The sequence below is a fragment of the Sardina pilchardus genome, chromosome 10 (genome assembly GCF_963854185.1).
Source record: "Sardina pilchardus chromosome 10, fSarPil1.1, whole genome shotgun sequence".
Classification (NCBI taxonomy): Eukaryota; Metazoa; Chordata; class Actinopteri; order Clupeiformes; family Clupeidae; genus Sardina; species Sardina pilchardus.
Window position 1 is genome coordinate 4,797,818 of NC_085003.1, and position 26,823 is coordinate 4,824,640.

At 42.8% G+C, this 26,823-nt stretch overlaps 2 protein-coding genes across 2 annotated transcripts in view; both read right to left on the reverse strand.

Moving 5' to 3' along the window:
• The window catches only part of pias1b (protein inhibitor of activated STAT, 1b), a 30,313-nt gene extending 21,664 nt beyond the window's left edge, over window positions 1-8,649 (reverse strand). The window contains exon 1 of the mRNA XM_062547128.1: window positions 8,631-8,649. The gene's annotated coding sequence lies outside the window, so the exon portion shown is untranslated. The remainder of the gene's footprint in view (window positions 1-8,630) is intronic.
• A 3,997-nt stretch (window positions 8,650-12,646) lies between these two features.
• On the reverse strand, window positions 12,647-18,539 carry skor1b (SKI family transcriptional corepressor 1b). The gene is made up of 8 exons (XM_062547130.1): window positions 16,821-18,539; window positions 16,081-16,180; window positions 15,864-15,971; window positions 15,657-15,731; window positions 14,760-14,834; window positions 14,218-14,292; window positions 13,569-13,634; window positions 12,647-13,110 (listed from the first exon to the last, which is right to left on the reverse strand). The coding sequence occupies exons 1-8, from the start codon at window positions 18,537-18,539 to the stop codon at window positions 13,013-13,015; spliced, it is 2,316 nt and encodes a 771-aa protein (XP_062403114.1). The 3' UTR covers window positions 12,647-13,012.
• Between the last annotated feature and the right edge of the window lie 8,284 nt (window positions 18,540-26,823).

Here is a 26,823-nt window from a genome sequence, read left to right on the forward strand (position 1 = left end):
TTCGTTTGTCCACAGGCCCATGTTTGTGTTCAGACGACCTGTCTGTCTACCTCTCTCTGAGTGGTCTAGCGCCGTACCTGTGTGTGTACTGGACTAGACAGACATGATGACTCACCCACAGCTAAAAGGAGCAACAACAAAAAAGAGAAAAATCACAAGGGAGCAAAGAGGGAGGAGGGGATAGAGGGAAGAAGAGAGGAAGAGAGAGAGAAGATGAGAGCGAAAAGAGAGGAAGGGCGGGCGTAAGAGAGAGAAGTAGAGAGGAGAGTATGGAAGAGGAACGTAGGAACGTAAACACACACACACACACACGGTGGTCGCGGCTCCTTTTTCCTCCTCAGCTCGCTTGTTTACACAGAGAAGAAAAAGAGCAGAATAATGCCTCGGCTGTGACGTGCATGAGGGGGTGTTACCACCCTAATGAGGTGCTGGGCTGAGCGGAGCTACAACACCTTGGGGTGCATGTTTACTCCAGCGTCCCCTCCACCGGGTTCAACTGCAGCTCACCTGGCACCAGGTTCACCCGCTGCCATGCCCAGCACTGTGGTGGCGCAGGGAACAGGGAAAATAAACAAGGTCTTTCATAATGTGACTGGTGCGGGTGGTGCGGGTGGCTTAAGCTACAGCTGGTGGAGCTGGAGCAGTGGGTGGAGGGGAGAGGGTGGCGCAGGTGAACATGGGCGGCACATTCAGCTTATGCCACTGCTGACCCCGTCTGTCATTTGGTTTTCATTAGAGAACATCTTCTAGTCCGTAAAGGGGGGGATGGGCGGAGGAGGAGAGGATGAAAAAGAGTGGGAAAGACAGGAGGAACGAGAGAGGGGTCACAGAGAGAGTTGGGGGGGGGGGGATGGGGGAGCTGAGGAGATTAAAAACACTGGAGGAGAGAAAAAGAAAAGAGAGAGAACAGAGAGAAAAAGAGAGGTTGGGAGCACAAGATCAAGAGAGTGAGATACTGCATGATGGAGCAAGAGAGAGAAGAAAGGCTCAGTACAGACTGATACAGCATGATAGAGTGAGAGTGAGACGGAAAGAGGGAGAGAGAGACATGATGATCAAGCAGAGAGAGAGAGAGGGGGGGGGCTTGGAGAGAGGAGAGAGAGACGGAGAGAGAGAGGAGAAAGAGAAGGGGAGAGAGAGAGTGTGTGTGTGTGTGTGTCTGTTGGCCAGGGAGTTTTAAAAAACAAAAGCAGTGTGCAGCTCCAGGGAAAACAAGAAAGCTGCAGACGAGACTCACATTACTCCCCCTGATGGAGAGCCAAACTCAGACGACCCCACTACACACACACACGCGCACGCACACACACACACACACACACACAAACTATGAGATGACTTCCAAACTCGGACCAGTCATGTACAAACACACATCCAGACACACACACACACACACTTGGACCAATACCAAAATCATGTTTCTCTCGCTTTCATATTCTTTTACCTGGGCTCGTTCCTGCTTTCTCCTGGAAAATGGCCAACTAGTCTCCTTAACACACACACCCAAGCTCCTCTGTTGTGGTGAGAGCACGCCAACCATCATAACACATCCAGAAACACACACACACACACTTTCCAGTCAGGTAGTCAGAGCCTCTTTCCTTGTGTGCCCTTCATTTGAACTGAGGCAGCAGAGGCAGGAAGTAGAAGGATACAGGATACACACGGGGGGCACGGAGGGGACGCGTCCCAGAATTCCCTATCTGGACCAGGTGAGCTGAGATCACAGGTGTGCTAAACGGAGCTGAAGGTTTTTGACTAATAAACTGTATCTATTGATGCCTATGATATCTATTTTTTTTTATCTTGTGTCTAATGACTTATAGGCTGCATAAATGGTTTAGTGCATCATTATCATGCTAACAAAATACTTTAAAATGGAAAGACAGATCAAGTGCCGGATATGGGGGAGCAAGACAGAGATGGGAGGGAGAGGGAGAGAGAACAAAGGATGACGAGACACACAAAAAAGTGGAAAGATGGGAGACAAAGTCTGGATCAACCAACACAAGCTAATCTCTTCAACACATTTATGAACCAAAAGCCAAATTGCCACGCGGTCTTCAGAACGTGTGCGTATCAATCAAACACGGCCGTCTCAGATGACAAGTCCGTATGATTTGTGCGACGTGCGTTTAAATGCTGAGCTTAACGAGGTGTGTAATGAGATGGACATCCCCTCTCTCTGCCCGACACACTCCATGTCCAACTCCAATTACACCACCCCGACCCAACCACCAAGCTTCCCAAACGTTTGCGTCTCCCCTGCTCCCAATTGACTGTTTTGTACAGTTACATAGTTATTGTCTTACAATGATTGCACACCACCTAACCACACAGAGACCACACACTCGGTCTCTTCCTCATGCTGGTCTCACCCAGTTATTAATTTCTGCATCACCCCCTTCATGCGATTGTTGCTACCATTACAGTTTCAACTACCTGTTGTACTGTGTGATGGCAATACACATTGAATTCTACTCTCTGTCTCAGTCACTGTTATGTATAAAACATTTTTATATGTAATAAAACTCTATTATTGTACTCTATTATATCTCTGTTCTAATAAAAACACACTATTCTACTCGGTTTACTCTTCCCTTCTGTACGATCCTCTCCTCACATTCCGTCTCCACTCATCCCCTTCTATCCCTCCTTTTTTCCTTCTCCTCTCCTCTCCTCTCCTCTCCTCAGGCTGGAGTGCACTCTGCGTGGGGCTTGGAGCCAGGGGAGGCCCTTCTTGTTTGGGTTTGGTGGCAGAGGGCCACCCCTTTTCCATTCCACTCCCCTCCTGTCCTCTCCTCTCCTGGAGCGACCCCAAGCCTGGGTCTGACCAAGAGGGCCTCACAATAACAGCGCCTGTCGTCCAGAACGCCGGCAGCAGTGCCAGTGGCACCAAGCTGGCATGGCGCAAACGGACTCGTCCCGTTCCATGCAGAGAGAGGAGTGTTGAGGTGTTGAGCTACTTATGAGTTTGTGTGTGTGTGTGTGTGTGTGTGTGTGTGTGTGTGTGTGTGTGTGTGTGTGTGTGTGTGTGTGGCTGTGCGCGCGCGTGTGGTGTGTATTGTGCAGAAACAAACATACTCTTGATATGAAGGGTCAAAAAGAGTGTGGGGGATCCTCAGCTCCTTCTGAGTGGCCCTGTACACACACACACACTGGAGATAGGAGCTGGGCTGTGGACGAGAGTGGGATGTGGGGAAGACAAATGACCGTCTTCTATTGGAATGGTATTATTTATTTTATTTTATTTCATTTCAGCAGTTTGGCGCTGCGCTTGCTACACACACACACACACACACACACACACACACACACACACACACACACACACACACAGTGTTGGGGCAGACTAGCCTAGAACCTCCTCTCTGGCCAAAGGTTTAAAGTGAAAGGTAATAACAGACTGTGTGAGGCACAGACCTCCCATGATCGTGACTCAAGCACAAGCTGACGGCAGATGAGAAAAACACACAATCGCAAACACTCGTGCTCATACACACACAGTTATTTTTAAGACTGAAAAACAGAGGGGAAAATCAATATCTGTCATCAGGTGTTATGAAATCAAACAACACACAGTCTCTCCCACAGAACAGATGGAGCCGGATTCGCTGGTAACGGGTGGAGGCATCACAGTTCAATAACAGGCAGGAAGTTATCAACTCTAAAGACTGAGCTATGTGAGAGCAGCAGCCAATGTTTCAGCAATTGCAGACTATTATGAAGGACGCTCTAATGGGCACTGACCAAGCCAAGCCGATGGTCAGATGCATGGAGGTATTATAAGAACTGGAGAAAGTGAACAAGTCCCGCCCCCATTCATTTCAATGGGAATGCTAGGCTAGTGAAAATTGCCAATTAATTGAACGATTTTTTCAGGCTTCAACATGGCGTTTCAAGGGGCTTGTTTCCGGTGCCGTTTTACTTAGCCAATTAAGTGCCAGGTTACTGATTGACGTAAGGTACAGAAGGAGAGCTCATGCCCACACTAAGCTCGTGCATGAGCTGAGAGTGGAACAGCCACCAATCATCATGAGAAGAAATGGCACCGGACATGATGTATTTCTGGAAAATGGCGACGAGGAAGTGCCTTGCTAATCGGCGAAGCTTATCAGTCAAATCCTGACCCCCTGGGTTAGATGTCTGATAACGTCTGGCTGGTCGATGAGCATCCGTCACTCAAATCTGTGCAGTGTACGTGGCTCTGTCAACACTGACGAACCTCTGGTCACTCATTTATGGCTGACTCAACATGTTGCACAGGTTGTATTGCTGTCAGAGCAGTTGGGGAAAGGGTTGCTCTAATTTGCTGCTTAGCTTGTCTACTTGTTGCCAAGAAGCACAGTGTAATCATCTGATATTCCCAACAGGAGAAACCATCCTGGTAGCTAGCGCTTTGCTTCTGGTTGACTGGATCTAATAACACAGTTTCAACACAGTTGATATATCTCTGATCTCAAGCGAGCAAGATTAGCAAAGAGGTGGTAAGCTTGCACAGTGTTTGGGTTTCGTTTCTCTGCACCCCTAGTGCACTAGCGGCTCAATGTAGCCTACGTGCTAGTTGACGGTGGGCCGCCGTCGTTATATGCGTAGTAGTGCAATTTATTTCCGACCACACAGGCAACACAAAATTACGCTAAAGGACTCAGCAGACAATCGACATTGCTGCGTGTGCTTTTAAGTCAGACAGCTTTTGAAGTGTAGACTAAAACCTTTCATGACAACCAATAACTTTATGGTGCTTGTTCAAACTTCTCCACCAGTCAATACTTTTACCCTATGGCTTTCCTTGTCCTCTATTAGTCTTTGGCAAGTAGAGAAAATTGTTTGTTTTCATTGTGCAGATTTACAGGAGAAACAATCACTTTCATAATAAAAAATACTTTACTTGTAGATGCAGTTCTGATGAGTTAAGGGAATCAGACAGAATTCAAAATAAGCTTGCGGTGTATGCCAAACTGAACTATTTGAGGAATGGAGTGTGTTGATTCAGACCAACACAAGACTTAACTTAGGCCCTTATTTTCTACATGCTAAACTGAACTTCCTGTGAACTGGTGATGCTTAAACAGACCTGGTTATCTTTACACCCTGGCACATTTGCTATTTTAAAAACAAACTGAAACATACACAAACACACTAAGCAAACACACAAGCAAGCAAGCTCTCTAGTCGCCTCGTAAACATACATGAAAGTCGAAAGTGCACACAACGTCTTTGAACTCACTCAGCAATTACTTTTAAGTACATTTGAGATGCTGAACTTTTTTTTTGTCATATTGGGTTAAATTGTAGAGAGCAACATTAAAACAGACAACCCAGAGCTTTTGCAAACCAGGCCAGAGAAGTTTTCTCTGCAAAATAAATAAGGAACATATGCAAATGAAACGAAATTGTTGTTTCCACCTGATGTGGGCTGATATGCTGCCGTGACGTAATGTCATGGTTGTTGATGACAGATAAATGATCAGACACCAAATTGACACCAAAAAGCCAGTTCAGTTCAGAATCATCCTGGGTCTGCCATCAAGAGTGCCCAGGGTTAATTACTGGCCTCAGTGTGGTCTAGCAGAAATACTTTAGGCTAGACACAAATCACAGATGAATGTGCTGCAACCTTTTGCTTTACATTACATTACATTACTTTTAGGTCAGGAATGCATGTCCTGAAGGAGGCCTAATGCCATAAAATGCTTCCAGCTGTGGTTCAGGTGGGTGGGTAACACCAAAGCAAAATTAGATATGCTAAAGATAGGGTGTTAGGAAGGCTGGGCTATTTAGTCTTCCAGTACAACACAGAGTTCATTATTTCCACCAAATGACTGGTTATAGAAGACCTCGCAGGCAGGACCAATGCATGTTCTTGCTGTATAGTGTAGACACAGTGAGGCCCAAGGCCTAGACTAAACTACACACACTAGCCAGATTGAAATAAATAACATATATCACACCGTACATACTTTCAGATGACGAGCTATGCAAGCAATCTCGCTTTCGCACATGGTGTGTGTGTGTGTACTTGTGCGTAGTGTGAGTGTGCAGGCCCATTTTACAGTGACACGTTGCTATGAGGAAGTGCTGATCTCCAAGGGAGTCTAATCTGGTGTGTGAAGACAAGACACACAACAAACTTCCCCTCGGAAAGACAATCAACCACCCAGCCGATGTGCTGATAGAAGGAGAGCGGCTCGACCTTACAGTCGCTCTCGGAGAGGACAAAATGTCCTTAGCAGAGCTCACAAACAACAAAAGCGTGGGCTGATAGATCCTAGCAGCCTGAGTGGAGTTGTTAATCAGGAAAAATACACTGGAGAAAAAATGGCCAAGGCCCAACAAGACCATATATCATTAAACACAATACTGTTGACCAACAGACAAGCCCTGCTAACTTCCACTGAACCTGACCCGAGTAGTTCAGTCAGTGTCAGTACTGTAAAGGGATGCAGTGCACACAAGTCTCTCTCTTGCACATTTCTAAGGTGCTGCAGGAACTCAGTCAGAGTTAGAAAATAAAACCGATATGATCAGAGCTGCTCCACACAGATGAGTCATATACAGGTGACACATAACTAACACTGTGTCGTTATGACTCACACACAGCCTAAAACCATCCAAAAACACTGCTTAGATTAAGTGGTGCTATCACTGCCAGAGAAGGAGTGACAGCATACAGTAGGATATTACCTAAACAACATGGTCTAGTAGTCAATCCCACATGCGGTGGAGCAACCATGATGTTACAGGGACAGACTCTCAGACAACCATTTCTGCATTGACATTTCATTTTCACTACGGTTTTCTTCTACAGTGATTTTAAGGCAATATCAAACAAACAAATTAGCTACAGCAACTTCAAACTGAGACTGACACAAACAAGGAGAGGGTAGAGGCACAGGGGTTGTGTGCGCTACACTATGCATAACTAATATGCTGTTGACATTTAAATGCCACACAAATGGACAAAAGGCATTGTCGTAAAGTAGGCTTATTATTTAGGCTATGTCCTTGAATGCAGATGATGTGATAAGAGCACTGCCACTGATCACATCTGTTCCATCCATCATGAACATATAATCCCATCATCATCACATATGACTCGGTTAAACCAATGTAACATTACGACAAAGCAGAGCTACAAATGGCAAAACAATGCCCTCCTGGTACAGGGTGGCACATCACTCCATCAACAGAGACAGACACATCAACAATAAGGGGCCTGACATTTGTTGGTCCCATCATGGTACACTCTTATGACAGCTAACACATCTGTGGTTAACCAGGACTGTCAACCTGATACTGATGACGATTGCTACAGTGCATTATTGGGTTACTGTTGACGTGGCTGAACAACTGCGCTCATATTCCCACCACAAAGAGGAACTTACACAACTGAAACAACTGAATTATCCTATATTTAGAGTGTGTTACTGAGAAGGTAACAGTTTGTAATGAAGTGTCAGAATCGCCCTGCATTAGATTGACGAAGCTATACTACTAACAAACCTCTCTCAAACAAAGCAGTAGCTATATCAAACCATAACATGGCGCAACATTAATACAGCGTTGTTTTCGGTTTCTAGTTTCTGTTCAGATGAGAACTAATAGGCTAGCTCTCCATAGCATATTACTCAAATACACAATATTTACACAAAAATGGGGTAAAAACAACAGCTAGCATCTCGCTACAATAGACTATGTAGCTTTACACTCGGCTCACTATGCAGGGATAGACCACATAATCCTTTTGTCAACAAAACAGCATGCTCAGCCCTCGCCACTAATATAACAGGCAAAAGGTACAAACAGGAACCAGCAATCAGATCATCTCCATGTCATTAAAGTAATCGTCTACAGATATCAAGGAAAATATACCCTATTGGTGGACAGACCATCATCAGAAAACATACATATCGCCTTCTACTACAACTAAGGGGTAGACTCAGCACTGACAGGAACATAACTAACGTTAGCTAACAACACTATCAAACACCTTGCGCAACAGGGATCGGTCTAGTTCAGTGAATCTGTAACGTCGTTTCTGTAATGTGTAACTTGGCTGAATGCACGTATGGGATGTCAGATATAGTTTCCATTTACCTGAGGACTAATATTAGCTACCCAACTGGCTAGCCTAGTACGCACTACCCACAAAGCTCGCTGTCTAGAAAGGTAACGTTAACACATATCTGTAACACAGCCTTTCCAACGCCCCATACACCTCCTTTTATTTTAGAAAGCAAAGGATCCATGCCAACCTACAGCATATTGAATCAATATAAAGACGATATTCAAGTCAATTCAGATTCAGATATACCCAGCAGCTGAGAGCTTGCTTAAACAAATACCTGAATTGCAAGCCACAGTGCCTACCAGGGTTAGTTAGCTACCTAGCTAGACAGCTATCTTCCTCTGCTAGCATAGGCTAGCTGGCAAGCGACAGCCGACTCAACATCACAACAATAACAATGACCTCCCATGCTGTGAGTGTAACTGTTCAAAATGCTATTCTTACTCCGTATCAAAGTATCTACTCTTCTGAAAAACACATGGAGAATATCAGATACCGCCAAATTCACAAGAGAATGACATTAAGTGATTGTATCAATAGTAATTTTCGGGCTGCGCTTTACCTTCAGTTCCGCACTCTCCGCCATCTTGTTACTCTTGGCGCAGGCGTGATCAGCCCCCAGTACGCAAATGCATGCTAACGTGCTCACGCACATATTCAAAAGAAGCGCCTTAATTTGAACAACCAAAATGCTTTCTGCCTGGCCTAGTCTACTTCAGTCGGGTTTGGGTATGTATGATAATCATGAAATCATTTAAGACATGCGTGGAGTAAAGGAAGTTTACAGTCATTCTTTTCTAACCCTCAAGCCTTTTTTGGAATGACTTGAAACAATGTTTGACCATCAACTTCGAAACAGGGACTATAATGGCCTATGTCAGTTATTCCTAACGTAAAAAAATATGTAGGCCTATAACTCATCATTTGGCACCTCCGACAGGATAAAGACCTAAAGCAGCTCATTATAGTTACCAATGATAGCCAAGAGCTTGAAGTGAACACAAATGTTATAAAAAACTATGCTTATTCAAACAAACATGAAATAGGCCTAGGCTACTATAAACCCTTGAGCCAGCTCCTTTCTGTGATCTCTCAATGCCAAAGCAGCATTTTTTTTTTTTGTACCTCCAACAGCATGGCTATAGTTACCCCCCAAAACGCACACAAATGCCCGTAGGCTATTGTCTGTGTGAAAGAATATTAGAGTCTGATTCATTCTGACCATAGACTAGCCTTCTTACATTTGTAGCTTTTTCTTGGAAAGTGTGTCAAGTCTGAATTAAGGCAAATGTGAACCAAGGAAGATTCAGCATCTTTATTCAGGTTTCCACCTCTTTACCTTGGCTACATGATTGATGACATCAAACTGGTCTCATGAAAGGCTGGATCTGTAAAACGAGGCTTTTTAATCAGCATCTTTTGATAGGCCAGTTACTGCCAGACCATATGTTTTAGTATGGCAAAGGTGAAGTGCCCTTTATCACAGATTTGAACACAGCATTTAATGCGATTGTGAATGAGTGCCTTTAGTGGATCCATACAGTGTGGCTGTTGCCAGCCAATTGGGCATTGCTTTGGCCGTTATATTATTCAAGTTCAAGTTTATTTGTGCCCATCACAGACAACTTTATATTGAAATTTTTGCGGTGTTGAGACTCTTTTGTGTAGCCTAGGCCTATATAAAGATGAAATAGCTTAGATATATCGGTATAGGTAGGAACACATGTACCGGTAGTTCAGCTATTTTCACAATAGAAATCACAAAGATTTGTTGTAAAGTAGACTAAGCATTTTAGAGTAGGCCTATGTGTAGGATATCAGCCCTAGGCTTATTACTTGATCAGTGGTGATCATCCCTACTCAACCCTGGAGTATTTGCTCTTTAGTAATTTCTGGACCACTCGTCATGGTGTGCCACAGTTTCATACTCTCACTGCCCTGGTTCACTCATGTCGCCATGGATATTTCACCACAAAGGTGAAAAGTGGAACTGCCCAGTTAAAGATCATGGCGATGATTCATCAAGAACATGTCTCTCCTCTGATATGGCCTTTGTGAACTCTTCTTGAAATCCCTGCCAGAAACACTGATATTGAAACTAGTTGCCTTTAAAAACGTACATCAAGATGTGACTTTTTTTTTAGTAGCCTAAAGCTTTGAATACAAGAAAAAATAAGCACGGGAAATGCTTTTCAAATGTAGGCATGGTTTCATACAGAAAACAGCGTAAACAGTTTTGCTGTTGTCATGTCATGTCATGGAGGTGATGTCGACATTACTCATCAGATCTCGCAACAGATGCTCATTATTGATAATTGTCAGCGTTGTTTTTCTTGTTCTGTGTAGTCTATGATAATGAATCCGTCTCTGGTTTTGGCTCATCAGAGTTGTTGGAAACTTGTGAGCCACCGAAGCTCTTCCCTCATTCTCATTTGGTTTCATTCTGAGCCCTGTGTGAGTGTTGTTTCATTTCCAGCACAAACTTGACATGTTCACTATAATCCTCTCTCTTTCTTCACTGACTCTTAGATATCTATAAGATAGTACGTGGTCTCAAAATTAGTACACCACTCATCAGATTATGATCACAGATTATTGTACATGTTTGGTTTCAATGTGGTAGAATAAGTCAATTGTCACCTCTAATTAATACACACACATTTATTTAGAATGTGACAGAAAATATTGCATTTGTAAATCACGTAGTTGTTCATTTAGTTCATGCAAGGCTTTGTCTCTAGCACAGGTAAGCACCCAAATTATCCGTTCCTGTGTGCTGTCTTACATCGACCAGAGGGTGGGGGTAAAATACTGTTTAAAAGGTGGCACTCTCCTTTCAGGCATACTAGCCCTCTCTCTGCCGGGCCTATCCTACGTTTAAAAATTATTTTCTTTTTAGATCCAGTAGATGTCGCTCTGGTATTGTTTTGTACTTACTTGGAGAGGTAGTTGCTTAAGCATTTCCTCCAAATGCATGCTTATCTAAAAGGTGCAGTATTTCCACATTTTATTAGATTTATTGATCATTTATTATTTATTGATTTTTTTTTGTCACCAAGAAATTATTTCATTGTTTCATTGTATGTCAACTGTTAATGATATGATAGGTCAAGAAGCAATGACTCTAGATTTCACTCTTAACACAACCACCACAACACAATAATGATCTCATTAAGACAAGTTTTAGCCTACATTCGCTTGTTTTTCGCCAGAAACATAATAATAATAATTAAAAACTAGTCCATTGTGTAACAATTGTGTGTGTTCCTCGTGATTCTGGAGTGTTTGGAATGACTTTCTTAAAGGGGAACGAAGCATGTTTTTAGCTTGATTTACCTTAACTGAACAGCTTTGGTCATTGGAATGATTATGGGTGCCTCTCAACATCTCTCCTCGATCCTCGATGCTTGATCCTCGAGGGGCGTTCCCACTGATCTATAACTAACACTGGATAGACTATCCCATTGTTGCCGCCCCATCATTCTTTATGTAGATCAGTGAGGATCGAGGCCCGAGGAGGGAGGGAGGATGTATAAAAGACCAAATGAGAGGCACCCTATATGTCTTTTTCTGGGTGGTGGCCCCCTCGCTTTCCCCTAGCACCTGCGAGTAGAAAAACACCCTTGCAACTTTGGGCCAGCGGGCCGCTGGACTCAGAGACAGAAAGCCTTGCAGCCTTGCGACCGTGCTCGCGATGTAACAAATGGCTTTACTGCATTACACCCATGTATGCAGGCACTGGCTAGAACAAGGTAATGATGGAGTTTCTCAGACATTTGTCATGGCAGAGCCAGCGGAAAGAAGCAGAAAGCAAGTAAACCATTGTCGGAGGAACAGGGAAAGAGGAAACGACAAACTGACCGATTGAGGAGTGTCGTGAAATATATGCGCTTAAGCTGTAGGAGTAGCTATGCAGAGAAACCTGCAAGCGAGAAACGAAAAAAGAAATTGCCCAAACTGCATAGTTTCCCTTCAAAATTAAAAGTGTACTAAAGATTCAGCTTACTTCCATGAGAGAACTGAATTGTAGTCTAGATAATTGGCTATACTGTTTGATAGATGTTAGGCCTATAGTGATACCAAATTAATTCTCTTTTTATTTGTCCTCACATTCTGCAAAAATGGCAAAAGTGCCTTCACCAAATCCTTGTCATAATCCATAAATAAAGCTACATTTTCAGCTACCCCTTACAACCCACATGATGTGGCCATTGTTGCTTTTCCTTTAATATCAACAACAATCGCATTGTGTTACATTTCCCGAATAAGGCCATAATTTATACGTAATTTTATAAGTAATTTTATTACCAATGAAAACAGTAGTGTCCAGTTATTTCCAAAGAGCATATTTTAATACACATTTGAATCCGCTGGGTTGCCTGTTTAAAGTGCTTTACATTAATATAATACAAAGTTGCAGATGACTACAAACAACAGAGATGGGGAGGGGGAGATAAGATTAAATAAAAATGTACAAAGACATAAATAATTAAACCACCTATTTAGATCCATCTAACATTCCACCAACAAAAAGTATCACAAGATACATAAATATATATATATGTTTATGTATATTTTTTTATGCATTGCACATAGCCACTTGATATATAAACAAATTTCTAGAGGTGATGGTCTTGGTTATTCAATGTAATCACTGTGTAAGTCTTTAACTTCAGATTATACAATACTTACATTTCTGTCTCAGAACAAGCCTTGGTTTCTGTCTCTCAAAACGTTGGGCTTTGACATAGGCCTGAAACTACAATACTAATGGACTCACATCTGTGTTTCTACAGATATCACTGGGTGCAGTTTGGTGTGGCGGTGAAGGTTAGGTGTGGTTTCGGCTAAAAATCAGAGGTGGTTTCCAGGCAGGTAGGTTCCTCTCCCACTCTGTCCACCAGCTGGGGGGTTGGTTCCTGAGGCGGGCAGGGGCTCTGCCAGTCATGGGGGCAGCAGGGGGGGCTTGAAGGTGCAGGTTCCAGTACAGTGCCGGGGGGTCAGCATCTTACAGGAGAAATGGTGCAACGCGTCGTGAGCTTCTAGGAAAAAAGTTGTGGCTCTCGATTACTTAAGACAATGACGCTTGTTAAGCTAAGTCACGTCAGGTGTGCCAAGGAGAGAGCTCTGATAAGGGGTCTAATACGACACTAAAGTTGGCTCATGAAGGCCTTGATACAGCAGTCATAACACACACTAAAATTGAAGGGCTTGTGAATCCCTCCTTAAAAAAAAAAACCCTCTATCTTATTTCAACTTTGTCCATGCAGACAAGATCCGTCAAAATCCAATAAGAACAGGGGCACTTATGTACATCTCCATCATCTAAATTGGGAATGGGTATTGCAATTAAAACACCCTGGAGAGAAACTAAAGAGAGCTGTTATACAGTCGTCTCTTTTTGGATAGGACCTCGGACTGCAAATTCTGGGTTGGTCTTCCCTATCTGTGGCCATGATAAAGCTGTGATTCTGATCTCCACAGTGGAGTTATCCATTACCTTTTAACTTCTGCTGAATAGCATAACGAGCCTTTCTCTCATGGTCCAGCTCGCTGCATAGAGTATCTAAGCAGGAGAAACAGAGGATAACTTTACAATAGACTATAAATATAATATAATATAATATAATAGAAAATAATATATATAAACACATCTTATCTTTACAGCATGGCCCATACACTGTGCTACACTGTTGTCCAGCGCTTTTTTAGATGGATGACAAATAATTGATGCAACGAAAAGAAATATGCATAAATTCCCTTTATTATTATTTTGTATCTATTTATGCCGCTCTTATGTAGCTTGTTGCTATATTAAGTTCATTAATTAATATTGGCCCCATATACGTTAGTTTTGTCTACACTAGTGACGTATATAGACTGCACTTACGATTTTCATCAAAATATGAATCATCAACATTCATTATTGGTTTCCCTTTTGTTGAACTTTGTTTAAATGTTTTATAATTAAATACACATATTGCAAGATCATAATTAAAAATAGACCTTCATAGTTAAAAAAAAATAAAAAAAATGTAAAAAGTCACACACTAATGTTGGGCTGATGAAATGCTCACACAAATTCAGTGTCATTTTGGAGCTAGTGCCATTTTCTGTTTTTAATCAGTGGCAGGTCAGTTATACCTCACCTCTAACTATCTGCAACTGCTGAACCATCTCCTCCCTGTAGGACAGCTCTCTCTTCATCTGGTCTTGGAAATTATCTGAGGAGCAGAGAAGTAATACAAGGATTAGGACCATTCTACCTGGGGCCTTTAGTCCAAAGGTCCAAATGACTTTACTGATGATCACTTGACCACAAGAATGGAAAAATAAATCTCAAGTAAAATGTGCATCACCTTGTTCCTATTTTATAAACATACATTTAAATGTATAGTTCGGTCATTTGGTGTCATTATTTTGTTTGGCTAAATTTAAGAATTCCCTATCTGATTCTTCTTTTACTCTCTGTGTTTTAAATATAAGCAACTAAAGAAGGCAAAAAAGAAAGACATTATAATGTGGTGAAATAGCATACATGGTGAAAATGGTATTTACAATACCCGGTGTGATATAATAATCTGTAAATTAACTTAGCCACTCATAAGATTCTGATGACATTTGATGGATATTTCTTGTGTTGTAGGCTATAGCTTGCTGTTAAATGATTAAAGTCAGAAATGGGTCACACCTTTCAAAGTTTGGAATTCCCGCTCCAGTTTTTTCCGAAGTTCCACCTGCTCAACTAACTGTTTCTGCAATTCCTCTGTGAAAATACAAGGGAAATCTTTTTTCAAAAAGGTCTGCAATTTTATCTTTGATCCAAAAAAAAATGTCGAGTTAAATTGCAAATAGCCAAAACATTTGCCATCAGCTCATGTGTAATTTTAAATGGTCTCACTTAACCTATAGTCATAAGTTAATGTCATTATTATTTTGAATAAGCAAATTCAATAGCCTAACACCTGCTGATGCTATGTGACCATCCAAATAATTTGTATCAATTATGACATCGTAAATGTCTTACTCTGATTTCTTTCCGAAAACGCATTGCTCTATTTCGTCGGTAAGTACATGTTAAATTCCAGGCACAGGTTGGTGCGCCTGATGGCTAGGTTAAACTTCTTGTGTAAGTAGGCCCATTTAGTAAATCCAGTAATTGAAGATCTAATCGGTGGCATTTGGACCTTTTGCCCATCCATTCCTTAGCGGCCTAAATCGGATAATCCTGCCTTCGGCCATATTTACAACTGCTTAGCTGGGTCGCGGAGTGAATTCAAGAGGCTCGCCGTGCGCATTATCACCGGGGATTGTCCAGTTAAATGTGACAGAGGACAAACTTGGAAACGAGATTTACCGCCGTGGTGGCCTGGGTTAACCTCTCATCTCAATGGGCCATTTTGTATTATTATTAGCTTTATTATTAGGTCGATTCAGTATTTCAGATTGTGTTTTGTTTTATTTATTAGGCCTATTTATTTAGGAGTAGGTAGGTGTAAGATTCGTGAGAGAAGCTCACAATGCAGTGGTGATTAAAGAAATATAAGAGAACAAAGATCACAGACGGGATAAGTCACAGTGCCCTTACCTTTGGCCAAGCTTTCTATATTTCTGCTGCCGATCACTGGGGCAGTGCCGTCATCACAACGGGTTGTCTCCTGACCTGAGAAAAAGTTAAAATATTTATTCCTTTGCCCAGTGACCACTCTTACATCTGATTGGGTCAACTGTTTGGGTGACACAGCAAGAGAGAGGGATGGGTGGATGGATGAATGAATGGCCTAAGCCGACTCACCCCCATCGGATTCTCTTTGGTTTCCATCTGACAGAGCGCCATGGTCTTGGTGGAAACTTTTAGGTTCGATTTCATCCACAGTAGAAGACGGCTCCTCCTCGCGTGTATCTGTACAACACACACACACAAAATAAAATGGCATGCGTTGAGATCAGAGTCTTCTGTAATGTCTTCAATAGTCTAGATCTTATTTTATTTTGAAAATGGCGACCCCCACCATTCGACTCCCGACGATCGCGTTGGTAATTAACTGATGATCCAAATGGGCACGGGGTGCTCATTCGTTGCACATGGCCGTCTCTTTCATTTGTATACACCTGCAAAATGAACCACACTATTTAGTACAATTTCCCACGACTGTGTGAGCGCTTTAAATGTTTTTTCCCCCTATTTCAGTTCCCATTATCTCACACGTGTGGGATCACTCTAATAGGGATTCCACTCAGGCTGTTTCAAATGATCCCCAATCCACATATGTGTCCCCGTGACCCAATTAAAATAAATTAAAGTTGTGTTCCTAATCATGGCAGATAGCCCTCTAGACATCAAAACAGACTGAATTTAGGGGGCGTAAAATATGACTCCTGACGTTTCTCTCCTGCGCTTTAATTCCATATTATCCTAAAATTACATTTGTGAAACCATGCAGCCATGTCTTTTCTGTGTGATTTTATTCGTTATGGTAACTTTGCATGTGTTGTTCAAGAAATATTGATGTTATGAAAATGAAACAGATACTCGGGAAATCCAAGAAGTGAAATTAAAAAGCAATAATGTTTACCATGTAGATGATTTAGCATAACATAAGTGTAAACAAAGTGTCTCAGTGGATTATGCTTATACACTTTAAGGTGTGTGTGTGTGTGTGTGTGTGTGTGTGTGTGTGTGTCTCTGTGTGTGTCTGTGTGTCTGTGTGCGTGTGTGAGAGAGTGTGCGCGCGCGTGTGTGTATACCCACCTCGTATATAGCTGTATTTCTGTTGGTTTCTATTGGCAGCTGTTTGCTCTCCCTGTCAGCATCTGTAGAGCGTGCCTCGCTAGACTTGGTCCTGTCCTCCGATTCTACACTCCTAACGGCCGCTTCTTGAGTTACAGGGCCAAGAGGACTCCGGTGGCCATCACCTGACAAGGGAAAAGACTCTTCCTCCTGCACTTTGTTTGACTCTACGTCCACATCCGGGTCGTCCACGCTATCCACATCCGGAGAGGCCGACCTGTAACTAGAACTTTCGCTTAAGAAATCGGGTGACAGGTAGCCAGATCGACCCCCTGCATACGACCCTCTGTTCCCGTACAGCTTGGCAATGCTCTCCGTGTCTTTCACTACAGGCCTGAAAGCTGATATGTAGCTCATTTTCCGGGGAGTGTCTGGCATCCCATCCACCGAGCGGCTGTCATCTCCAGACTTGTCCTCTTCGTTGCGGAGGGACTGCGTGCTTGAGCAGCGCTCGCTGTCTAGACCACTCTCTTTGGGTGTATTTGTGCCTCGGTCATTTGGCTCCGACACGTCAACTTCATTTGGTCTGGAGCATAGCAGGTCCGAGGGTGGCTTAGGGTGTGATTGGGAGTAGGGTGGCATGGGGAGGCTTCCTGTTGTGGGCCAAAACATTGGGAAAGATGGATAGCCACTGTCTTTCGTCCCGGGCCAAAACATGCCTGAAAGGTTAGTTTTATTTGGCTCGCCAATCACCATACCGTCCTCTTTCTTCTGACACAGTCCAAAGGCAGGGAATCCGTAAGGGTGGGGGAAGAGCGGTGGGGGGATCTTCTGCAGCATCCCGAAGCCCTTGCTGGGCACGGGGATAACTGGATAGCTGCGAATGCTGCTTGGAACCACGCCGGACTGCTCGTCCTGGCACCTCATGGCTTTGTGCGGAATTTCAGGGGATTCTCGGTGGGGCTGCCCGCGGGGTCCCGGGTTTTTGGTCGGGGAGGACCCCGTAGACCCACTGGATGGCAGCGTCCTCTTCCTGCTACCGCCATTGAACATGGCCTTGACGTCTTCCCAGGCGTGCGTCACCTCATCAGCTGAATTTTTGTCGCTTAATTTGAGATGACGCCTCCACGAGTTAAAGTTAGCAGCATCGGGCTGTGTGTACTTGGACTCTGGGGTGCGATGCGAGTGGAATATGAATTTGTTTGGAGAGAAATACATATTACAGAACGAACATTTTATACATTTAGCTCTAGAGCTGTTGTACCTAGCCGGTATGAAGCTGCCCCGACTTCCCCATGCGCACTCATGAGACACATCAAAGGCAAAATTCTCAGGTAACTTGGGCGGCGCGTGCGCCCCGAGGAAGGATTTGCACAGCCGTTCAGCCTCGCGCTTGGTGATCATCCCGCAACGCCGGGATGAAATCGGCATCGCCCCTGCGCGCCGCAAGATCTCGAGCTGGACCGGCGTACACTGTACGCAGGTGATACCGAGGGCCACGCGGCGGTTGTGTATCTCGTTGTAGCTGTAGTGCTTCAGGAGGGTGTTGGAGATTTGAGCGAGACAGAGTCTCTCTTGGCCATCTATGACTAGAGAGACTATGGGTATTCCGTACAGAGAGGCCTCGCTGACTTGATTAGGTTTTAACGCAGGGCCGGAGTAGGATTGCAGCTCTTGCTTGGAAGTCGGGGAGCAGCTGGAGTCTCGTACGGCTGGCAGCTGACTCGGAATTGATTCCATTCCTGGACACCTATCAACAGCGATATTACATGTGTTAGTCCATTCATGAGAATGCCACCTCCATTCTCATTGTAAACTTATGGAGATGGAAAGTACTGTAGCCTCCCCAAAAATAATGTATTCTGCAGACTGATTTTATCTTTGCAATATAGTAGAATAACTGCTATTCAAGCAGCTAATAATAATAATAATAATAATAATAGGACTAATTAGGCTATTGTAGAGCAGATACTTTTACTGTACATTAGATTAGAAACATATGAATCTACAATTTCTATCAAGATTATTAATACATTTTGGAGGATGTAATCTGACAGAAGTTGTCAGAGGTCCCCTGTTCAATAGCTATTTGCTCGCATGAATTTTTGACTTCTGTTTCTTATTTCCACACGCCTTTCCATGCTTTCTTGGTATCTGGAAATGGAATCGTGTCAAGAAAGACGCTGAGGCACAGCAGGAAAATTTAGCCGACTTTGCGCGATGCCAAAGAGCTTAAGCAAAAGGTAAGACGCGCTAAGCTGCTTTCATTGTAATTACCCAAAGTTCATCCTTGCCTAAAACATTTAAACGGTTGAAAAAACACTAAGTATAATTAAGACGATTCAACAGGAACCGCTATTTAAAGTGGCAAAACTGGTAATGATTAATATACATAGCCTAATATTTAGGGGGTTTTTGCAGATATTTTATTTTTGTCCTGCATTATTATATAGCCTAGGCCTATTCAAATATACATTTTATAAACTATCGGTCATTCTAGACATGTAGGCTTTTCCTTTTGCAGAACTCGCAATAATATGTCATGGTTTTATTAAAAGCTACGTCTAAATGCGTAAGGTACTGTAGGCTATGTCTCATCTGAGCACTCCACACGCGACATAAATACAAAACTTTAGCAACAAAGAAACAGAACACAAACATTCAAACTCACCTTTTAAGACTTGTCAGAAAGCAGCAGTTTTTGCAGATAAACAAGACAAGTCAAACTAGTGACAAAATCGAACAGTCCTCTGGTCGACAATGTGGTAGAAATTACGTCTGTTTCGGATAGAAATGTCCAAGTGCCTTCTTGCGAAGTAGTTTGTGTGTGTGTGTGTTTTATCAGAGGTACATGTGGACGTGCATCCTCCTCGAGGCTTTCTGGCGAGAGTGAGAGCTGGGGGAGTGACCGTCGGTAAGGTAGTGTGCTCCTCTTTACGACAAAGCCATTCAAGACGCTCAGCGGTGACAGCTAAAGTAATAGCGAGGCACTCCCACTTAGCGCAAGCATATTTACATGAACTGTTTGCCTACGGGACCGACAGAAACCACACTCACTGCTGTCATATTGGCCTGGAGACGTTTTATTTTTGTCACGTGATCTTTTGAAGAAACGCAAGAAAGATGGTGTGTGTGAGTGCGAGAGAGAGAGATAAAGAGAGAAAGAATGTGTCCGTGTGCACACGCGCGTGCGTTTGGCAAGCGGGATAATCTTACAGTATGGTATGAACAAGGGTCAGACACCGAAACAACATATATATAATACATATATCATTAGTCTGGCTGTTTCAATTTTATTTGTATTTACATGATACGTTTTTGTGCTCTTAATAATTGCATTTAACCAGCGTCCAGTATAGCCTATCAGTTGGCTTGAACGAATTTACACCGTTGTCATGGAATATTTGAAAGAGTTAAAGAAGCGTATATCTTATATGTGTACTTTATTGCCGTGCGCTACACCTGTTTGCCTTTAGTTCCTATAGTCCAATCTCTATAGCCTATAGCACACGAGAGCTGGACGACCACACGCGTCCTGGCAAGAACAGGTAGCGTGAACAAAGCGTCTGATATGTGTAAGCACCAGCCCGAGGTAAGCGGTTGAGTGATATGGCCGCGTTAACTATTCATAAGTATTTATAGCCCGATCAATGACCGCCGGGTCACCCCGCGATGCCCAGAATGGGTTAGGCTATCAATATCTAGCAGCACCGGTAGGCTACAGTTTCCTGACTGAGGTTTTGAGCAGAAACGCAGCAACTTTAAAACGGAAAGAGAAAGAAGTTTGAAAGCTTCCTTAGTTATCGCATGAACACATTTAGTTCTTGCATTGGGGAATGTGGGAATGTTTTGCTGTACTTGTCAAGGATAGATTCTGAATAATATACGTCAGGAATATATCTCAAAATTAAATACTGTATTAGTTATTATGGTGTGAAACTGACCATAGGTCACAATGACGTAGCCTAAGTCGCCTAGGGTGTTTTCATTTATCCAATCCATCAGTGTTAAATAAATACACATTGTTATTGAAATCATGTGCGAGTCTTGAAGTCGTCCCAAGAGACTCTTTTCATCGGTGACATTTCAGATGTTGTGCCGACCGCATGTGTTCCGGTTCTCACGGACTGACGTGCATCGTTTTTGTTAATTACAATGGATCCCAAAGTAGCCCTCATGTAAGATAGCTACTCACTGGATTCGGATGTAGCCTACAGACATTAGCGATTTAATTTCTCGTAGCCTACTATTGCTGGTTGTTCATAAATGTGTTCATAAAAGTGAGAAAAACAATCGAACAGGAATATGTAAGCCGGATGACACAAGGAAAATCATAGAATAGGACATTGGTAATTTTGATGAGGTCATTAAAACGGAGTATCGTGAAGTGGCCACCACATATATTTTTTAATTTCCTTAAGTTCCATTTTTCTCTTTCTCTTCTCCTTCAGAACTGGCACGCGCGCCTGCCCGCCCGCCATCGCCGTGCTCTCTGCAATATTGATGGAGGAGGGATCACGCTCAGGAGGCGTAATCCGATCCTGCTCGGTACTATTGACTTTCACGGGCGGGCAAGAGACTTTCTTCCTCGCCAGCAATAATTACCATTTTGGACTGTAATTATTCAGTTCTCCTAAATTATTAAGACGGCAAACTGAATGCCACATTGTTGCCCATTATTTTAACCCATCGTGCAGTTTGAGCTTCGGCTCAGGTAAGGCAATCGGACACCTTGCGCGACAATTACGCTTTAACTGACCTCTTTTATTATCATTATATGGCAAACAGACACTGGTGCTAAATTAAACTAGCACACAGAGCACACATTTCCCTTACAAATTAACATATGCATTATTGATACGGAATAACACATTAACCTCACTGAAGTAAGGTTTCAGATTTTTAGAAATATGCCGTCCATACTGGCCCAAAGGGAATGAGTTTGCAGTATTCAATTAACATCAATTGGCCCTTCAGTAGCCATTCGAGTTGACGGACTAATGTTATTGAAGCCCCGTTACAGGTTATTAATTCGATAGACTAATTAGTAGGGTTATATTCTAAAGGTGTCGTATTATTTATCTAATTAAATATCAGTCCTAGTTAATACAACTCTGTCTAATTGTTGTTCAAATGCTATATAGACTACCAGATTAATAATAATAATCAACAAAGCATATAGGCTACCATTAATTAAAGTTGAAAGAAATCTAACACAGGATGTCACATTGCCTTTACTGTTAATTGTTATTTTCCATTACGCAGGATTGACTTTGAACCATTTTGGCTAAGGCTCTAACCGACAGTCAGACAAAAAGAAACTGTTGTGGTTTTCAGCCGTGGACCCAGCTGTCAAAAAAGAGCTTCAAATTTGGATGAATGGATCCGAGTCCTTTGAGGAGGACTCGTTCAGGGCTCATGCGCACCTTAAAGGCCAGAAGGGCACGACGTGTCTCTTATGAGCTGGTGATGACGCGGGGTTTGGATAAAAGAAGCGCATTTTCTTCGGGCTGCGTATATGGTGAAGAACATCTGCAGCTTCCACATGCTATTGCGTATCGCAGGGTTTGCTATCATAAGTGGCTTAAAGTTATACATTTGATTATTTTTTTTTATGTCAGAGCTGACTCAGTAGCCAAACTAGCAATATAATTGTAACCAAATGCATTTATTGTTTGCCTGGCAATAGTAGGCTATATTGTTGTGTTGTGCATCTAGTGCTTTCATACTCAGCAACATGTTTTTCTTCCCCTTTTAAGCAGAGCTTTGTTTTTACCGTTAACCCTCACACTCTCAGAGTGAATCACTTCCTGTCACCGAACTTGTAGCCTATCCACCACGCGTTTATCTGATATTGATTGCATCCTCTCTCGTCTTGTTTGTGTGCTAAAATAGTAGCGCCCATATCCATTACATAGCCTACTGAGTTTTGAATGAAGAACAGCTCTCTTGTGGAAACCGCGCTAATGAGTCTGCCTGATGACCGACACGTTTCAAAATGTGTCAATCGACGCACACGTTCCGCACAGTAAACAAATAAGCAAGTGAATGCCTTTGTAATTATTATCTAGAGGAAGCGCAGATGAATTGATCGGTGTGGAATACAGATGTACCTGAGAGTTGCATGGTGTTGAAGACAAATGTCAAAGAAACCCGGGAGGTTATCAGACCTGGAGTTTATTATTTAATCTTTGAATAGTCTCCCAATGTCGTTCTGTAGAATATTTCTTCAGATGAGAAATAAATCTAGGCATCAAGTCAGCAAGTGAATAAACCCAGCATTTCTAAAAATGAACAAGGAAAGATAATTATGTCCCCATAGTGTTTGAAATTAAGTTAATTAAACACCTTAAGGTTGTAGTCAAACACGCGCCGTTATCTGACGCAATTGCACCTGAGCGTTAAACAAATGTGGCCAAAAGTCGACAAGAACATGATTGTGTATCAACTTATGAATAGCAGACCCTTAAACAAAATGTAAAAAAGGAAATTGGTCTAGTGACTTCAATACATTCCTGATACATTCTTTAAATAATGTGAAATCTCTGACACATGCCAGGTCAGGAACTAGTTAGTTGCAGCATAAATCACATCGGTCTCGTTCAACCAGGATTTAATGACTGTGCCTGTTGAAAACCAATGTTCTCTGTTTAACAGTTGTATCAGCATCACATAAAACCGTGACCTCAATACATTTAATTTTAGAGGCAAATCAATCCACTCTCCTCATATCGATTTCCACCCCCGCGCTACACTTAAACCGCCTCTCCAAACCGTTTTTTGTTGTTTCACTTGAAAATAGCATTTCGATTAGACCCTTTATTAAGGAAAGATTGCTCCAAGAGGATCGGTGTGGCCTGAAAATTAAATGGTGACATTTTAATTACTGGACATTGATAAAGGCGTCCTGGCAACGGGCCGGCCACTCTTCGTCTGACCTGACGTGCTAATCTAGTTGGACTGCTCCCGGACCGTTCCGAGAGGCGCGCACCAGCTGCGCGCGCTGAAAGCTGCAATGAGAGCGAGGTGAGAAGGAGAATGGAGAGGCAATCGCGAATCAAAGCGGGTCAATAATCTGACAAGAGTGTTAGCGTTCAGATTTACGCATTTATTCGCCTATCTGTTTGTGTGGAACGAGATTACATGTTTTTTTCCCGCGTACCCTTGTTTTCCCCTGCAACCTTGAGTAAAGCTCCCTTCTGAATTAACTGAGCAATACTTACAATACCCCTCTTTGCGAGTCCGACTAACTTAGCTTAAAAGTCTTATCAAATGTTTTCAAGAGCCTGTTTAAAGCTCATAATTAGGGTAATAAACATCCCTTTCTCTCTACATAGAGTAGCTAGGCCACTGTACAAGCGGCTAGAAGTCTGAGGGTGGCAAAAAGGCAAGTGGCACTTGCCTCAACTCAGTATTTCCTATGCGTTTTTGTTGCAGCAAAAGTGGTATCTTAAGTGGAGTGGTACTTGATAACGCCAGGGCGCTGAAACATGACCACCAGCTTCTCTCCGTCTCACTCCGCGGCCCTTGGGTCAACACCGGGTCACGGGAGGGGCAGCTCGCTGATTCTGACGGACAGCTGCAGTAATTTTACATGTCAACTCCTAGAATGAGACAAACAGCAGCATAGTAGGCTTTTCAAATGAACTTGTCACTCCTGGTTTCCCTGAGCTGGCCAGGACAGAAACGGAACCCCTCCCCTCTGGTGCTCCCCGCTAATAAAGAACTAATCTGGGGGACAAAGACCAGCACAGAGGTCCACAGCCATTTCACCAGTCATTAGAAAAACCGCAGAGCTTCACCCTTGATGATATGAAATCTATAATGGGAAAGATGAGCATGGGCTTTGGCAGGAAAGGGAGAGCCAAGGCCACTCTGTCTCACAGTTATCACATCAGATCTCCACAGCTGGCAAGTCTAATTGTATGTAATGCCTGCTGTATTATTGGGACTGTAATTATGTAATGTGGCTATCCTTGACTTAGTCATCATCGTATGTCTCAGATTATTGACCTGTTTGGTGACATGCTCTTCATAATCAAAGAATATATCGGAAGAATCAGCCCCTTTAAATGAAATTCCTGTGCATTTGAGTTCCTGTGAAATTAAACCTTCTTAAATGACAACAAAAGACCTTTATATTTAATTACCAATCATTTAAAATTGTCCAATCATCATGGAAATTGGTGTTCATAATTTTCAGGTGCATAAGTAAGCCTATCAATATTAATTGTGTTATAAACACTAGTGTATAGTGCCCCCGTACAAGTTGGAACGTGACTGTGGGCCAATCATCAAACTTGTACACTGATTACTAACAATCTCAGTGAGGTGTTGGATGAATCAACTTCCTAGATCAGCTAGTCTGTAAGTAGGGAATGGCCACTGTTTAAGCCTACCACTTTTTCGGACTGCCACTTTTTCAGACTTTACATCACGGCCATGGTGACCCTTTTGGTAATATTGTTTTGTGTTGTGCTTTCAATCTCGAAATGTAAATGTTAGAAATAATAAAAAACAATACCTGTAACTTGGCAGTTTGGAAATGTGTTTATCGAATGATTTTACTTCTTGTAATTTGTGATTACATGATTGGGTGTTCAGTCTTAGCCTTTAGCTGGGGAAAAAAGATTTCAGTTCCATCGTGAATAACTGCTGAACAGAATACCCATAGAATGAACTTCTGATGGGTGGTGTGATAAAGTTTTCTGTTTGTTATGGAATACAGATAGCAATTGTTATATCTTGCTTAGGCGTATAGGTGATGATCAGAGATGTAAAGGGGAGTATCTAGGCAGGGTGAACTACATTCGAAATATTTAATTGGCTCTTTTACTTCTCTACATTTTCATTAGCAGCATTAAGTAGAAAGTAGGCTAAAATAATGTGCAAATGAAAAACAAAAGCCACAGTTTCCATTCAACATATTACATATTCAAAAAACACTATACACACACTCATTGTACATACACAAAGTTACTGTTCTGTGGCTATGCGTTTAAGGTACTTGCATTTTGATTTGATAGTGTGAAATGTCAGTTGGCACATTCAGAAAATGGCAGGCCCATACATATAAGAATTCTGGTGCTGCCACTTCACACCAAGGGAATGCGTAGTGGATTGCAAGGCCTTCGTATGTCTTCACATCTGAATATGCATGCACCTCCTCAATCTCTGCCTCATATTAACTAAGCCATGCCTCCAAGTTAAAGAGCTGGGCTGTTGACTTGGCCACCAGTTGCCAGAGACGGAATGAAAAACATTAACATAGCTCCGCAGAACAGCACCTGGCAAGGCCTGACTTGAGCCCAAGCAGAAACTGAGAAGCTAATGAGGGAAATAAGCTTAGCGTTGTCTGTGCGACAGTCCAGGTTACAGGAGTGTGCAGATCAGTGGATCTGTGAGTGTAGCGAAGAGTAGAGTGGGCACTCCAGGAGCCACAGTCGTGCCATTGGTGTGGGAGCGGAGAGAGAGAGAGAGAGAGAGAGACTGGCACTGCTTTAAGGACGGTTTAAGACAAGGTACAAGCACACCAGGCTGTGGGGAAGATCTAACGAGAGAGACGTTTGCCTGCCTGCCTGTCTGCCTGCATGCTCTTACCGCTGCTGATGAAACGCTGGAGATGGCAGAGAGGAGGAGAAGGAGGGGATGAAGAGAGGGATAGAGGAGAAGAAAGGGTGGGAAGGAGAGAGGAAGGGGAGATGACTCATTGTAGTGTTGCTGCATTAATCACAGGCTGGAATCAAAACAAAGATAATCACCTGAGCACTCCATTACAATAAAACGCAGATGCCTCAGGGAAGCTCTTACCGTACTCTTTAATTGTTCTGAGCCTTTGATGGGCTTTTTAAATCGGAGATTAATTTATGCATTTTTAAATAACTCTACATATGATTAATAAGCTTGAAAATTAAAGAGTCTAAAGCAATTATAACTAGTGGGTGGTCATCACCTCATTACAGGGTGGTGGTGAGCCATGTTGTGTGTGTGTGTGTGTGTGTGTGTGTGTGTGTGTAATGAATTC